Genomic DNA, 15,868 nt, shown 5'->3' on the forward strand with positions numbered 1-15,868 from the left:
TTTTTTTTTTTTTTTTTGATTTAGCGATGCCTATTTTCAATATAACTTTCTATTGATTAATCAGAAAGATAAGAGTACTATATTTCCAATATGAAAACATGAATTCACGTGTACAATAAGGATAAAGTATAACATGTGTTAAAATGGGAGTTCCGCAGATATGGGAACTTATTAGAGAGCACCAACCAGAACCGACGCCACGATATCCAGTCGGTGTGGCACTACCTGGAAAGCGAATTGCAATAGATGCGTATCATATATTATTTGAATGTGGATTCTTTAACAAGACGGAGAATGTACAGGACTTAAGCAAACCGATACAAAATTTGGTACATCGATTAAAAGAGTTAGTTGCATTAGATTTGTGGTTCCTTTTGGTATTTGATGGTAATGACAAGCCCATGAAAATAAGAAGAACAACAAAGCCAGGAAAGTCTAGTGATCAAGATTATAAATTTGAACTATCTGATACAGTGGTTGATAAAGTTGGCGATCCTATCATGAATGCAATTCATCAAATTCTTAATATCCTCAACATCTCATGGATAACTACAACAGGCGAAGGAGAGGCCTTCTGTTGTTTTCTGCAACAGAATCTTAAAGAGGTAGATTATATTTGGAGTAATGATTCAGATTGTTTCATCTTTGGAGGAAATAAGGTGTTGAAGAATTATTCTCGGCAATTCGAAGATGTTGGGCTAACATCTGAGTATAATAAGTATTTCGATAAAGAGAAGAGCAATTACATAACGTTCGTGGATTATAAGGATCTTGTTGATAATCATCGTATGCTGAACAGACAACAATTACTACTTTATAGCATCTTATTAGGTGCTGATTACAACACTGGAGTTAAAGGTTTAGGGAAAGTGAAAAGTTTGAAGATCGTTGAACTTAGGAATCCCAATTTTGGTGAAATATTCCATGATATATTTAATGATATCAATGATTCCAATAAATCCAAAAAATAAATTGAATATATATCTTTTCAAAAAATGGTATATATGTACTGCCAGAAAAATACGAAGTCTCTCTTCGGTAGAAATTACGGTGGGAGTTTATTGAGTAATGATAAAGATAATTTTGAGGGCTGGCCTTCAATTGATATAGTACTTCATTATTTTCACCCCAGTGTGAGACTGAGCTTTAATAATTCCCTTATCCAACCTTCTTTCTCTAATATCCATAGCAGTCAAGGATATGATAGGATCAACTTTCTTGAATTGAAGGATATATTAGAAAAATATGAATTTGGTAATATTACCAACTTCGATCGATGGTTTCATAACACCATGCATGAGATGTTCCTGGTGAAGTACATGCTTTATTCCAATAAAGAAAGTGATAGTGAGACACTAAGGAAAAATGTCAAAATTACTGAGGAGAAAACGGTGTTTGTAAATAATATTAACAGAGATATATCTCATTGGAAAGTGCGTTACACTTCATTTTTACCAGGTGTAATATATATGGGTTTTGATAAAAGTCCCTCTAAAAGGAGTCCTTCGAGAAGTCCAGTGCGATCACCTAAGAAATGTTCCACAGAGAGCCCCACAAAGAGCCCCACAAGAAGTCCCACTAAACGGCAGATAGATATCATAGAATTCCCATATGGTGTGTGGATTGAAAAGACCTGTATACCAGATGATCATCCTCTAGTCTTAGATTTCCAAGATAGAGAGGCTAAACGCATAGAACAGGAACAAAGAAAGAAAGAAAATAAGAAGAAAAATATGTCCCCTAAGAAGCGTTTAAATCAATACAAACAAAGTACAACTTTAGATTCTTTCTTCAAGAAGAGTTCTGCTCGAGTGTCAAACACTACAGGAACAGTAGTAGGCACTCAATCTATGACCAATAATCAATTAAACACCGTTAAGAAAAGGTTATTTGTGGAGAACGACGAAGTAGATGGAAATATAAAAGGAGAACTGGTTACAAATACCCAATCGTCTCAAATAAAAAGGAACAATATGAATCATTCAGAGGCAGAAGATACGGATGATTCTCTTATCATTCTTGAAGAAAGACCAATAATACCAAAGACTCCAATAGAAAATCGTGCCATGTCCAGTTCTCCTTCGAAGAGACATAAATTATCAAATGGTACTCCGAGACCCATCGAAATTAGTGATGATTTACAAGATATTATTCCTGAAAGCAGTCGTGAAAGGAAGGTAACCCCAAAGGTTTTATATGACGCAGGCGTTTTGAACGAGCTGTTTAACCGTAAAACAACAAGAACAATTATATCACCTAAGAAAGTACCATTCCTAGCAAGAACAGATACATTCGGATCCCCTTCTTCCAAACGTTCCATCTTGGATGATATAAACAGTGAAGTGGATGAAGTCGTAAGAGAGATGAATGAAAATGATACAGACTCTACATTGGCGACAGTATCGGATGATGATAACTCTACTCAGGATAGAACACATGAAGATGTCTTCAACGAAAGCGACGATTTGCTCTTCAATTTGTAACGATGTTAGTTATAACTATGGGACACTTCTGATTACCTCTATAGAAGATTCATATATCGGACGTATCTGACGTCGATCTCCAGGCTTGCTTATGTTCTTTTTGTTCCACTTGTTATTCCACAGTTTTTGACCTATTTCTGAGTATAACAATGGTTGAGTAATGTAAGCACATCGCGATGAGCAAAAAAAGGAACGAAGTGAAAGAGTTGGGAAAGCGAAAGGGAGAGACAAAAAATGTTGACAGAAACACCTGTTAAACTGTGGGTAACAAACAGGACACACATAACTGTGTGAAACTCTTAAAGGTCCAGGTTGATCATTCTAATATATAAAGCAGGATAAATCTAACCACAGCAGATAATCATCTATGTTTCGTTTTCTTGAGTTAGATACAGGAATATTTTAGATATATAATAGACAATACACATACACAATATTATTATAAATAAAAAATGAGTGCTACTTTACTGGCTAAAAACATTAAATTCAACCCTTCCACGGATAAGTTGTTGACTGTCGCTGCTGGTTGTTACTGGGGTACCGAACATGTCTTCAGAAAACATTTAGGCGATAAAATTAACGATTGTAAGGTTGGTTTTGCCAATGGCAACGACGAAAAGAAAGATTTAGGTGATTCTATATCTTACAAGAGAGTGAAGAAAGGTGACACAAATTTTGCTGAAGTATTACAAATATCTTATAATCCTACTGTGATTTCATTGAAAGAACTTGTGGACTTCTTCTTTAGAATTCACGATCCAACAACTGTGAATTCCCAAGGTCCAGACGTTGGTACTCAATACAGAAGCGGTATATATGCTCATTCTCCAGAGGATTTGGTGGAAATTAAAGCATTAAAAGCACAATGGCAACCAAAATGGGATAACAAAATTGTTACTACTGTTGAATTGATCAATAATTTCTATGAAGCTGAAGAGTATCACCAACTATACTTAGACAGAAACCCAGAAGGTTACGCTTGCCCCACTCATTTTGTTAGAGATATTTAAATAATAACAGTACATAATAATAATAATAATATTAGTTAATAATAATAATTTACGTGTTTTTTGGTACCATGTTGAAGATATTTTATTAAAAAATTATATATATATATAAATATAAATATTTAAAATTTTATTTTAATCCCAATAAAATATACTTTTATGAATATACAAGTAAAAATATGCAGGAAAAGCGTTAACGTGAATAATAATAAACAGAAAATAAAAGGAAATGAAATGATTTTAGTAACAGATATTTACCATTACCAGATAGTTACAAGCATCGAATAAAAAAATGGGTAATGAAATGTGTGATGTATTTATCTTCTTTTACCTATTCAGTTGAGTGAATAGTTTCAAAAAGCAAACATCGAATTTTTGATGAATGTCACTAAGAAAAAACAACGTAAAAAAGGTATAACATAAATTATTATAACATTTTTTTAGTTGTCTAATATCTGTAGTGGTCAGCCTTGAATGGACCTTGCTTAGATAGAGCTAAGTAGTCAGATTGAGCAGTAGATAATTCAGTCAAGTGAACACCTAGGTTACCCAAATGGAATCTAGCGACAGATTCATCTAGAATCTTTGGTAGAACATGGACACCGACGGAGAATGGACCAGTCTTTTGGAATTCAATGTGCTTGTTTCTGAATTCAGCATCATCGGCTCTGAACAAAGCGATTTGAGCTAGAACTTGGTTGGAGAAAGAACAAGACATGACGAAAGAAGAGTGACCAGTGGCACAACCCAAATTGACTAATCTACCAGCAGCCAACAAGATGATGTGTCTACCAGAGGAAAGCAAGTAACGGTCGACTTGAGGCTTGATGTTAATACACTCCTTGGCGTTAGCATTCAACCAAGCGACATCGATTTCGATGTCGAAATGACCAATGTTACAAACAATGGCATCTTCTGGCATTTGTAGGAAATGTTCAGCGTTGATAATGTCTCTACAACCAGTGGTGGTGACAAAGACTTGACCTTGAGAGGAGGCTTCTTCCATAGTGACGACTTGATAACCTTCCATAGCGGCTTGTAAAGCGTTAATTGGATCAATTTCAGTGATCAAAACACGAGCACCCATACCTCTTAGAGCAGCGGCACAACCTTTACCGACATCACCGTAACCGGCGACAACAGCAACCTTACCAGCCAACATGACATCGGTGGCTCTCTTAATACCATCAATTAAAGATTCTCTACAACCGTACAAGTTATCGAACTTAGACTTGGTAACAGAGTCATTAACGTTGATGGCTGGGACCTTCAAAGTACCTTCCTTGACCATCTTGTATAAGTTGTGAACACCAGTAGTGGTTTCTTCAGATAGACCGTAACAACCTTCCAACATTTCTGGGTGCTTGTTGGTGACGATAGAAGTCAAATCACCACCATCATCTAGAATCAAGTTCAATTTTTGACCGTCCTTGAAAGCATACAATTGTTGTTCAATACACCATTCGTATTCTTCTTCGGTTTCACCCTTCCAAGCAAAGACTGGGACACCGGAGGCAGCAATAGCGGCAGCGGCGTGGTCTTGAGTGGAGTAAATGTTACAGGAGGACCAGGTAACTTCAGCACCTAGAGCAACCAAAGTCTCGATTAAGACAGCAGTTTGGATGGTCATGTGCAAACAACCAGCAACTCTGGCACCCTTTAAAGGTTGGACAGCACCGTAAGCCTTTCTGATAGCCATTAGACCTGGCATTTCGTGTTCAGCCAATTCGATTTCCTTTCTACCGAAGGCAGCTAGGGAGATATCAGCGATCTTGTAGTTTTGAGCTGGAGCAGACATTTTAATTTGTTATTTTTAAATGAGAACAAAAATATAGCTTGTTGTTTGATGCTTATTTCTTTGACTATTAAAAAGAAAGATATAAAATTTATAAACTATTAAAAACTATATAGAGTCTCGAGAAACACTAGAAAGGGAGGTCTGACTATCTTTTATCCCTTTGGTTTGGCTTGCTTATTTATATATATATAACTTGATGATGAATATACGAACCCATCGAGAACGAAAAATTTTCAGCTGAAATTTTCTGCGATAAAAAATTGTTTTTTTGCTTTTCTCGTTCCTTCTTATCTTGGGTGGTCTGCCGGGTCGCGGCATTTCGTACGGCGGGCGGCGTGGATGCAGGAAACTGTGGGGTGTGTGGGTGGATATGTCACGTGCTCTGGTCACGTGCTGCTGTACGATAATTCCGATTCGTCCAGCATTTGGAATTGAGTAACTGGGGATTAGATCAGTTCGTTGGTGATGGTGTCTGCCAGGTTGGAGACCACATTACGTTCCCTGAGGTCTCGTTGCTCGAAGTTGCTGTTTGCCTGTTGCAAGAGCTGTGCTATTCTTGTGTGGTATATGTTGAGTCTGTGATTCAATTGAGCCAATGTGTCCCTCGTGTAATGGACTAGGTTGTCCTGAAATACCGGTTCTTGTGCCAGGTTGTCTCTCATCGAGATTATACTTTCCCTGAGTCTTTTGAAATGGCCCCATTTATCTAATTCGAAACGATTGTCGTTGCCACCATGAACATCACCGTAGGCCATTCGTTTGGACCATTCAGTAACCATGACGTCCCCCCATTCTTCGTATACTTCGACATGTTCTTCTCTTTGTTTCTCTAGTTCCCATATAGTTAACTTACGTAACTTGCGTAAGTTAGCTAATGTCTCCAAACGATGCTGTTTCAATTGTTGGTTGATATTGTTGAATCGTGAAGCAACGTATGGTCTTGTGATATATGTGTTTTCAGGGTTTAGATACACTATTTCATTTGTCTCGGGATCAAGAGTAGCAGATGTATCGATGTGATCTATATTTTTTCGTAATTGTGACAATTGAGTATCGATATCTTGGAATAATATTTCATAATCAGCTGTATATGAAATGTTATAATTATGCGTGGTGTCATTGATTAAAAAATCGTTATCCTTATGCAAGTTTGTAATAGTAGCATGTAATTTAGTTGTAATAGCCCTGGACCAAGCTTTGAATTCTCTCTGAACAAGGTCGGTTTGATTTGAAGGTATCATATCATCAGATAATAACAACTGACTGACTATTTCGGATGGCAACGTCGCTATTACATGTTTCTCTCTAGTGACATTCACCTCTCGTGTCAGTTCTAATTCTATATCATCCAGATTATCTTGGTCATCGTCCATCACAGATAGATCTAACCATTTTGGCCCATTTGTACCTTCTTCTTCTTCATCATCATCATCATCCATGACAGTATCACTCTTTACAGTAAAAGTACCATTTGCTGTCATCCAATCAATATTTTCATTAGTACCTACCAATTTAGAAGTCAAATCCTGTATACAGAATTGAAACCATTGAAACAACTTAGAGATAGGTCCCAATTTTAAATGTAATTTCGTACAATGATGATTCCTCTTACACCAACAATCCATCTTACATAGGACTGCCTCTAACCATTTATGTATCTCATTCCATAGAGTAATCCATATAGATTTGGTCGAAGCACACCATGGCGCAACATACATTTGTAATTCATTCAATGGTTCGATTGTCAGGATATTATGCCATGAATATATACATGGTTCTCTTGTAAACCCTAATGAGATCGAGTACGGACTATTCGATAAAGTATACACTAAACAGAGACTTATAGATAAGATCACGACAGTAGTCCACACAGACATTTTCAACCATTGTAATGGTACTTTCATCCTTGGTTCTTATGGTTCCTGTCTTTAAAGGAATGGTTATTGGTGGTATATCTATTTATATATATTGCTCTTTGTTTATATATTGCTCTGTATGTATAGAAATGCATCGCTTATTAATCAAGCAAAAATGGCAGGAAACGGCGCAAAAATGAGTTTAAAGCCAGCCATTTTCAGTCATCTTAGCATATATAGACAGATGGAGACGCAAATAGAGACTCATTGATTACATCTGTGACTTGCATGGATTAGTATTATTAGGTGTTGCATAGCATTCGTGATTATATATGTGTTTAAGACATATTGTTATGCTACATTGGTGGAGCTGAGTGAATGATTGAGATGTTTACCCATTGAATGCTTGAAGGTTTTTACTGAGAACATTATATAGTAGGCCATCTTATTTAAGTGTATCATGTACTGATTTGTGATGTCAGCACTACCATCTTCATCATACTCCAGATGAGCGAACTACAAAAGCGTTCGTTACGTGAGAGTTCTTGTTATATGTCGATATCAAATTAAATTACGTCACTGATCTGAACACAACAAACAGTTTTGTAGTATAAGTAATTACTTGCTAAGGTGCTTTAATAGGGGTTTCGATGCAATTAGTAACGTAACCTCACCGTATCAGGTTACTGTAGCATGAAGAACCTTTATAGATTACCATATTCTCTTAGTAAGTCGTACACAGTGACCAAAACAGTCGTCGATGAGAGCGGCGAACGGGAACTGGAGCAAAATGGATAACAACAATAGACAGAGACCCCCCCATCCAGTAAGAGTTAGAGATTGAGATAGAGACGGTAAAATTAGGAAATAATCAGACCGTTGTGGTGCATTTTACAGTTAATAGAGATATATATACACTGACATCGTTAGTTCTATTGAAAAGTTATACACATTTTATTGGTCGATTATATATAACACTACAAACTATATTCAACCCACTTGTATACACCGCAGCATGTCCGCATGGCCTTTTGGACAGAATAGCAGCGGTGCTACTATAGGATCGTCGCTGATAAGTAAGACTCTGGATGAGTACTTCCATGTCCTCGAGCATCTACAATTACCTGAAGGTCAGTTACCTCCATCTATAAAACGTAGGAACACCGGCAGTGATGATGATGATGAAAATAATGATGACTACAACGAGAATAACGATTCGAGCACTTTGCTCAATACGATTCATGAGAATGAACCGATGATTGCACACGAGATATCTGCAACTAATAGAACTCCCTTGAAGAGGGATAGAACAGGGGAACAAGATGATGAAATTAAGGAGAAAGATGATGACAGTAAGGAGAAAGGGAACGCTCCTGTTTATGGGGTTCATGATTTAGATTCAAAATTCATAGAGAAAATATTGATAGATCCTGAATTACTTAATGAGTTGAACAGACAAAACAATAAATTGCTGGATTTCTTATGTTATGGAATATTTTATGATAACAAACAATCTAAAACTGCCAATCTGCAATATTTAATTGATCAATTATTGATTTGCTGTGATTCGATTGATCCTGATGATAAAGATTTATCGTTGCTCCCAAAGGATGATCAATTTTTTGTTGGTGAGAGAGATAAAAATGAAGAAGAATCACAAAGCACTAAATTTCTACGTAGAGCCACTATTTTATCAGAAATGTTTTCATCTGATATTTGGTTGATTACAGAGACATTAATGAAACATAAACCGTACTTAGATAAACTTTGGTCTTTATTGACCCATCCAAATTTTAATTCTGAAAAATCTCCAATTGTTTCGATATTCATTAAGATTAACCAAAATCTATTATTTTCCAAACAAGATGATTACTTACAATTTATTCTGACACATGATACTTTAGTAGATGACGTGTTGAGCCACATAGATATATCTATGGTGATGGATTTTTTACTTAAATTGATTGGATCAGATAGAATAGATTCCCCAACAGGAATCATCACATTATTGAGAAAACAACAAATGATCCCTAAATTGTTACAATTCTTTAATAATAGTCAGTATGGTAGTGATGTTCAAGCATATGTGGGAGATTTCTTAAAGGCCATCATTGCGGTCTCTGCAAACGCTCCATTGGATGATGTCTCAGTGGGTCCCAATGATTTAACTCGTGAATTAGCGTCACCTCAAGCCATTGATATGTTAACCAAAATAATGATACGGGAACGTGGAACAGCATTAAATATTGCTGTGTCTGTTGTAATAGAATTGATAAGGAAAAATAATTCAGATTATGACCAAATAAATCTATTGACTACTACTTTAAGAGAAAATCCACCGACCGATAGGGATCCGATATATTTGGGTTATTTGTTAAAACGATTCACTCGATGTTTGCCTGAATTGTTCCAGATTATATTGGATATTGAGCTAGATAATTCTTTACCAACGCGAAAGAATCAATTAGGGGAAACATTTAAACCATTAGGATTTGAAAGGTTCAAAATTGTGGAACTAATTGCAGAATTATTACATTGTTCTAATATGGGACTGATGAATTCAATGAGAGCTGAAAGAATAGCTTCAAAGAGAGATCAATATAGAGAACTTTTTCTTCAAGGTGATGTTGTTACTAATCCAAACCCTCATATGGTTACAACGTTACATAGACTCTCGATTAATGAGGATGATACCGATGATGTCATTGTTAGTAATGAAAATGACAATGCCATCAATGATAATTATAATTATAACAATAATAACAGTAACGATAATAATGAAACAAATGGTATACCGACAACATCACAATCATCCGAGACTACGAAAGAACAACAACTAGAAAATTTCTTAAACAAAAACGATGATGATGATGGAGAAGAAGTAGATGAATCTTTTGATATACCATATGTTAAGGATACTCAAAATGAAAAATTGAGAAAATCTCCTACGATTGGGGATTATTATAAAATATCCTTATATGATAATTATATTATCCCAAGAATTTTACTTCTTTTCTTAAAATATCCATGGAATAACTTTTGGCATAACGTAATTTTTGATATTATTCAACAAATATTTAATGGAAGAATGGATTTTTCTTACAATTCTTTCTTAGTTTATTCACTATTTGATATTAAAGGCGCTAAACAATTTAATAATATGGAACCAAAACAAACAAGTGACGATCAATTAGATATATCAAATTTTAAGATTACTACAGATTTTATACTTAGAGGTTATCAGAATTCTTATAGATTTTATGATACAAAAAATATGAATTTAGGGTTTATGGGTCATTTAGTATTAATCGCTGAAGAGGTCGTGAAATTTTCTAAATTATACAAAGTAGAATTGATATCACCTGATATTTTTAAATGTTTACAAGATGAAGATTGGCAATATTACTCGGAAGAGGTTCTGAATGATACAAGAATGATGTACTCTAAGATTCTAGGTGGAGGTACATATGTTGAGGATGGAAATGGTAATATTATTCCACAATTACCAAATTCTTATAATGGAGATGATGATCCTGCCAAATCTGAAGGAGAAGATGATAATGGTAATGGAATTAATGGTGATGAAAATATGGGTGGTGGATTGGTAAACGTCGAATCTCTAGAAGAACAATTATCCACAGAATCCGATCTTCATTTCAAATTAAAGCAGATGTTGATCTCAAGATCTCGTGCAGATGTAGACGAAAAGAATGAGAAAAATGGAGTTATAATACTTGGGCCACCCCCAGCAACAACTGGATGAATCAAGAAACGTCAAAATTTTGGCGGAAAATGGAAATAAAACGAATTCCCCTGCATATATTATTATTATTAACAACATATAGATGCATTCTCGAGAGACAGTGATCTCGGCACATTATATATGTGGTTGGACTATTTACATTTAATATCCGTCTTTATGTAATTAGACTATAAAGAAGCTGTAATTAATACTATACATTTTATTTAATTTTTCTTATTCCCTTTGGATCCCAATTTTGTACCGCTGGTTTTGGTATTGTCATTGTCATTTGATGTCTTATTTAAAATTCTACCAAGAGAAGCATTCCATAGACCCTTTGGCATTTTAAACAAAATTGTGTCCGTAATAGAGGGAATTGGGATATCATCGGCTGTAATTAATGACTCGGTTTCATCATCTTCCATTAGGTAGACGGAACCAAATTTGATATGAAGATTTTTACCTTCGTCTTCTTCGTGTTGTTTGAAGGTCAATTTAGTTTCACCAAGACCATTACTGGTATCTTGTTCTTTACATTGCTGGATAAAAGATTCGATTCTTTTCACTTGAGCCTTATATTGGATTTTTAAAATTACATAATGAATAAAGCTGGCAGCAAGAAATATGAAACTTAGAATAAACCAAGTTTGAGGTTGAACTCTTTTAAAAAAGAACCCACCCTTCTTAAAATTGTAGTCAGGGAACCCATTCTTTAAATAATAATCATAAGTCTTTCTTGTGTCATCGTTAGATAGGATCTGCGTAGCCAAATTTAAACGGGAATATAACGTCTTATACTTCTTATTTTTATCAGGATGATATTTTCTGGATAGTTTTCTCAGATTTTTGGTGATTTCCTTAGAAGTTGATCCCTGGCCATTAGGTAATTTCAACAATTTGTAAAAGTTGATCTTATCACCATATTTTTCTTGTAATTCCTGATGTAATTGAAATATTTCAACTTCATCAGCAGTGAAAGCATATGCCACTGAACCCAATGCTGCAACAGCCAATGCAATCCTAATACCGTTAGCGTTCATCAAGTGTTATTAATTAGTGTATAAGTGAAGCAGAACTGATATATTACTTGAATAGGTGTTGCAATATGGTTCATTTTATTATGATTATTAATCAAATGATTCTCTCTCTCTCTCTCTCTTTCTCTCTCTCTCTTTCTCTCTCTCTCTTTGTATGGAAAGAAGTAGAAAAATTTCAGAACACGTCAAATTTTCGTGATGCTGGCGATGTCTCCCATTTTAGTGTTAAAGAAGATATATACGTGGGAGAAGAAGGGATCATAAGGTGAAGACAAGGGATACAAGAGTGGTAGCTATATTTTGATTGTCAGTGTCATTAAGTCCTGGTTTTATTTGTTAGTTCAATTAAACTAAGCATTTCTGTTTTTTTGGAATTGTTTGTATCAAATTTTGAAGATGGCCTGGAAATTAACACATAAATTATACCAATACTATCAACTGTCTACTAGTTTCCTATATGTGGCACTACTCGCTAGATGGATTATTTTATTCCCATTGGTTGGAGTGAAGTTTTTGCCAGGTGGTATACATGAATTTTTGATTTATCTATTGTTCTTTTCTTCAATAATTGAAATAATATGGTTGTTAAAGTTTCGTGGGTTGACAGGTGCCTGCAGAAAGAGAACGATATATAAGGATTTGAATTTCTTATATATGGTTCTTATAATACATCACCATGATGATTATGAGCATGCATTAGTATTAAAGAATATTAGTTATTCGACATTTATTGTTGGGGTAGCCCTAAGTGAGGCTTATTGTCATGGTACTCAGATATTTAAAAAAGCACCAAATTACAAAAGGAAAACCTTATTGATGAAATTAAACATGTTCATCGCCTTACCAATGTTATATTGCAGTGAGTTTGTATTACTTTTACTCAATCAAAAATTTCCTAACTTCCATACAACTGCATATCTGGATCAGTTCAATAAATTCATTATGATCATCTATTTCCCCTTTGCATTAACCTGTTACAGAAAATACATTGCTAGAAGTTAAATAAAAGAGAGAAAAGTTGTATATATTTATGGGAGTATATATATGTGTATATATACTAAAAACTAAGTCTTTCTGAAACCTCTTTCGCAATTTCATTAGCAAATGAATTTGAGTCTGTTTCGTCGTCGTCCTTATCCAATGATTGATAATGCGATCTTGCATCTGTAAGTTTTTGTACTATTGAATCTAAATTATCTCTATCTGATGGTTTGTTAGGCGCATTTTGGGTATTTATTAGTAGTTGTTTAACCATATTAGTCCATGGGTATGTATCTATAATTTCTTTTACTCTTTCTACACCAACAGTATCATTAAATTCGTTCTTTTCGCCACTTATCAATCGTATGATTTCTAGAGACCCACCAACTGCAGCTATCTCAACATTCATGTTTTCAGTTTCATCATCGGAAAGTTCACCTGTTGTATCACACCAGACTAAAAATGAATCTTGGTGTACTATTGGGCTCCCTTTTGTACTCAAAAGGGACACTTGCGTCTTATCTATATCATCAATAATAATTAACCCAGCTAATGCCTCCCGTAGAACATCACATTCTGGGTCTCTCAGGTCTTCCAACCATTGATCCAGGGATGTGTATTGGTCTATATATAAGTCGAAGTCTGTAGAATAGTATTTTGTCCTCCATCGTAATCCTTTCACTATTGAATCATTTGGTGTATGTTCTACTGCATCGAGACTCTTCCCGAATATCTTTTTGATAGTATCATAATGGGTAAATTCATTATCAGTATTGTATGCTATCAATATCTTATCACGACCCATTTCATTCAATGTGTGAATTGGTGAGTTTGTGTGGTTTTCTCGTTCATGCTCTACATATGAATTATGTTCCAATTTATGTATCGTAGAGATGCGATTTTATAAAAGATTATCAAAATACTTTTCTAAACAAAAGAGAGTTGAAAATGTTAACCATAACGCAAAAAGCTAGATAAATAGATACATAGGTATAAATATATATTATATACTATTTTGTTCAGGAACTTAGTTCTCAGGAGATTGAGCATAAAAATGTAAGTAAGCACCCATTAGTTTGATACCGTTGATGAAGTTACTAATATCCAATTTTTCGTTAATGGAATGAGCACCATCATCACCACGACCCATAGGCAATAGCAAGACAGAAGTCTTCAATTCTTGTTCAAAGGTCAAAGTGATTGGAATTGATCCACCTTCTCTAGTTAAATCGGGTTCGACACCGTATACAACCTTTGTAGCTTCAGCTGCGGCACTGAATTGGGCATTGAATGGGTCAGAGACCCAGTAAGCACCATCGTGAATCAGTTCAGCATGACAAGTGTTTGGTGAGCCCAACTTAGCAAAACTCTTGTTACAATGGTCAACAACTAATTTAGTCAATTTTTCAGAATCCATATCTGGAACAGTTCTAATAGAGAATTTACCACTGACTTTAGCAGGGATTACAGTCTTTGCGCCTTGACCGTAGAATGCACCTTCAACACCATGGACGGATAGGGATGGGTATCTCCATCTATGCATCAAAATGTCTTCCTTGGATGTGTATAGGGCAGTGTTTGAACCACTTGCTTCATTCAATTCCTCAAGAGAGAAGTCGATCTTTTCATAGATTTCTTTCTCCTTTTCGGTCACTGGAGCTACCATTTCATCGATACCATCGATTAAAATCTTACCCTTAGAGTCTACTAGACCAGATAGGACTTGTACTAAGTCAACCATTGGTTCGGCAATAATACCACCAAAAACACCAGAATGTAAATCTGCCTTTGGACCAGAGACGGTGACTTGATAGTAGTTACAACCTCTTAGACCGTAAGTCAACACTGGTTTCTTAGTACCTAACCAATAGTTATCACTGATACATACGGCATCGACACCTTTGAAGTAGTTAGAAGCCTCCTTAGCGATCAATTCTTCTAAGCCTAAGGAACCAGATTCTTCCATCCCTTCAAAACAAGTGATTAAATTAACTGGGAAATCAATGCCGGCCTCCTTGTGGGCTCTCACAACATGTAACCAACCAGTCAATGGACCAGTATCATCAGTGGAACCTCTACCCCTCAAGGTTTGAGTAGCTTCATCTACAACCAATTCAAATGGTTCAGTATCCCAACCGTCTTCACGTTGAGCAGGTTGAACGTCATAATGACCATAAACTAGTACGGTTTTTTTAGCTGGGTCAGACCCATAACGAGATAATACTACTGGAGGTAGTTGCAAATGGGTGTTATTGACTGGAGGAGGTTGAGTACCTAACTCTTTCAATTGAATGTCGTGGAACCCTAGGGATTCTAATTGAGAGGCTAAAAACTTGGCCTTCTTGACCACCATAGGTCTTAGAGATTCGTCACCAGAAACTGCAGGGATCTCGACGGCTTGTTTCAATACATTGATGAAATCAGGTTTCAGCTCTTCAACCTTAGGGAACAACTTGTCAAAGATTGGTTGTAAGGTAGCAGGAGACATTGTTGTGGTAGTGGAAACTGTGCGAGCGATTGATTGCGGTGGTTTCTTAGCAGATGTAGAAATTAACTTGTTAATCAAGTTTACAAACATCCAGATGGTAGAGTAATGAGGATGTGTACGCACTGGGGAGTAATAGATCCTTTGTTCTGTCCTTTGTTCCAGTATATATATGTGTGTGCGTGTAAAATGGGAGTTTGTTTTTAAATCTGTTGCAGATCGCAGCCCTAACAGAAATAAATTTGGAATTTTCCAAAAAACTGAAAAAAAAATTCGTTTCTTTGTTAGCGACCATCACGAATCAACTGCAAGAACAGGTCAAAGTATTGAGAGTTGTTGGGTTGTTGCTGCTGCTACTGCTACTCTCATCACTGCCTCAGAAAATGTGTCAAAGCTGCGGTGCTGTCTTTTGCTGGGCGTCGTCAGCACAACTCGTAGGGCTCACTTGGGACGAATGTGTCATCCGGTCGTTGCTTTCA

At 35.7% G+C, this 15,868-nt stretch overlaps 8 protein-coding genes across 8 annotated transcripts; 3 read left to right on the plus strand and 5 right to left on the minus strand.

The window, feature by feature from the left end:
- Positions 1-2,935: 2,935 nt before the first annotated feature.
- On the plus strand, positions 2,936-3,493 carry MXR1 (peptide-methionine-S-sulfoxide reductase; the record flags this gene model as incomplete). Its single annotated transcript, XM_041552127.1, has 1 exon — positions 2,936-3,493. One exon carries the CDS (start codon positions 2,936-2,938, stop codon positions 3,491-3,493), a length of 558 nt encoding a protein of 185 aa, XP_041408061.1.
- Positions 3,494-3,938: 445 nt separating this feature from the next.
- Positions 3,939-5,288, minus strand: SAH1 (adenosylhomocysteinase; the record flags this gene model as incomplete). The annotated part of the gene is made up of 1 exon (XM_041552128.1): positions 3,939-5,288. One exon carries the CDS (start codon positions 5,286-5,288, stop codon positions 3,939-3,941), a length of 1,350 nt encoding a protein of 449 aa, XP_041408062.1.
- A 446-nt stretch (positions 5,289-5,734) lies between these two features.
- OSW7 (Osw7p) lies at positions 5,735-7,192 on the minus strand (the record flags this gene model as incomplete). Its single annotated transcript, XM_041552129.1, has 1 exon — positions 5,735-7,192. The coding sequence occupies one exon, from the start codon at positions 7,190-7,192 to the stop codon at positions 5,735-5,737; it is 1,458 nt and encodes a 485-aa protein (XP_041408063.1).
- Positions 7,193-8,159: 967 nt separating this feature from the next.
- Positions 8,160-10,907, plus strand: SAP155 (Sap155p; the record flags this gene model as incomplete). The annotated part of the gene is made up of 1 exon (XM_041552130.1): positions 8,160-10,907. One exon carries the CDS (start codon positions 8,160-8,162, stop codon positions 10,905-10,907), a length of 2,748 nt encoding a protein of 915 aa, XP_041408064.1.
- Positions 10,908-11,110: 203 nt separating this feature from the next.
- ERJ5 (Erj5p) lies at positions 11,111-11,926 on the minus strand (the record flags this gene model as incomplete). Its single annotated transcript, XM_041552131.1, has 1 exon — positions 11,111-11,926. One exon carries the CDS (start codon positions 11,924-11,926, stop codon positions 11,111-11,113), a length of 816 nt encoding a protein of 271 aa, XP_041408065.1.
- Positions 11,927-12,319: 393 nt separating this feature from the next.
- On the plus strand, positions 12,320-12,925 carry KEG1 (Keg1p; the record flags this gene model as incomplete). Its single annotated transcript, XM_041552132.1, has 1 exon — positions 12,320-12,925. The coding sequence occupies one exon, from the start codon at positions 12,320-12,322 to the stop codon at positions 12,923-12,925; it is 606 nt and encodes a 201-aa protein (XP_041408066.1).
- A 55-nt stretch (positions 12,926-12,980) lies between these two features.
- IRC6 (Irc6p) lies at positions 12,981-13,709 on the minus strand (the record flags this gene model as incomplete). Its single annotated transcript, XM_041552133.1, has 1 exon — positions 12,981-13,709. One exon carries the CDS (start codon positions 13,707-13,709, stop codon positions 12,981-12,983), a length of 729 nt encoding a protein of 242 aa, XP_041408067.1.
- Positions 13,710-13,931: 222 nt separating this feature from the next.
- DUG1 (metallodipeptidase) lies at positions 13,932-15,482 on the minus strand (the record flags this gene model as incomplete). The annotated part of the gene is made up of 1 exon (XM_041552134.1): positions 13,932-15,482. One exon carries the CDS (start codon positions 15,480-15,482, stop codon positions 13,932-13,934), a length of 1,551 nt encoding a protein of 516 aa, XP_041408068.1.
- Positions 15,483-15,868: the final 386 nt, after the last annotated feature.

The sequence above is a fragment of the Maudiozyma barnettii genome (genome assembly GCF_903064755.1).
Source record: "Maudiozyma barnettii strain CLIB 1767 genome assembly, contig: KABA2_08, whole genome shotgun sequence".
Taxonomy (NCBI): Eukaryota; Fungi; Ascomycota; class Saccharomycetes; order Saccharomycetales; family Saccharomycetaceae; genus Maudiozyma; species Maudiozyma barnettii.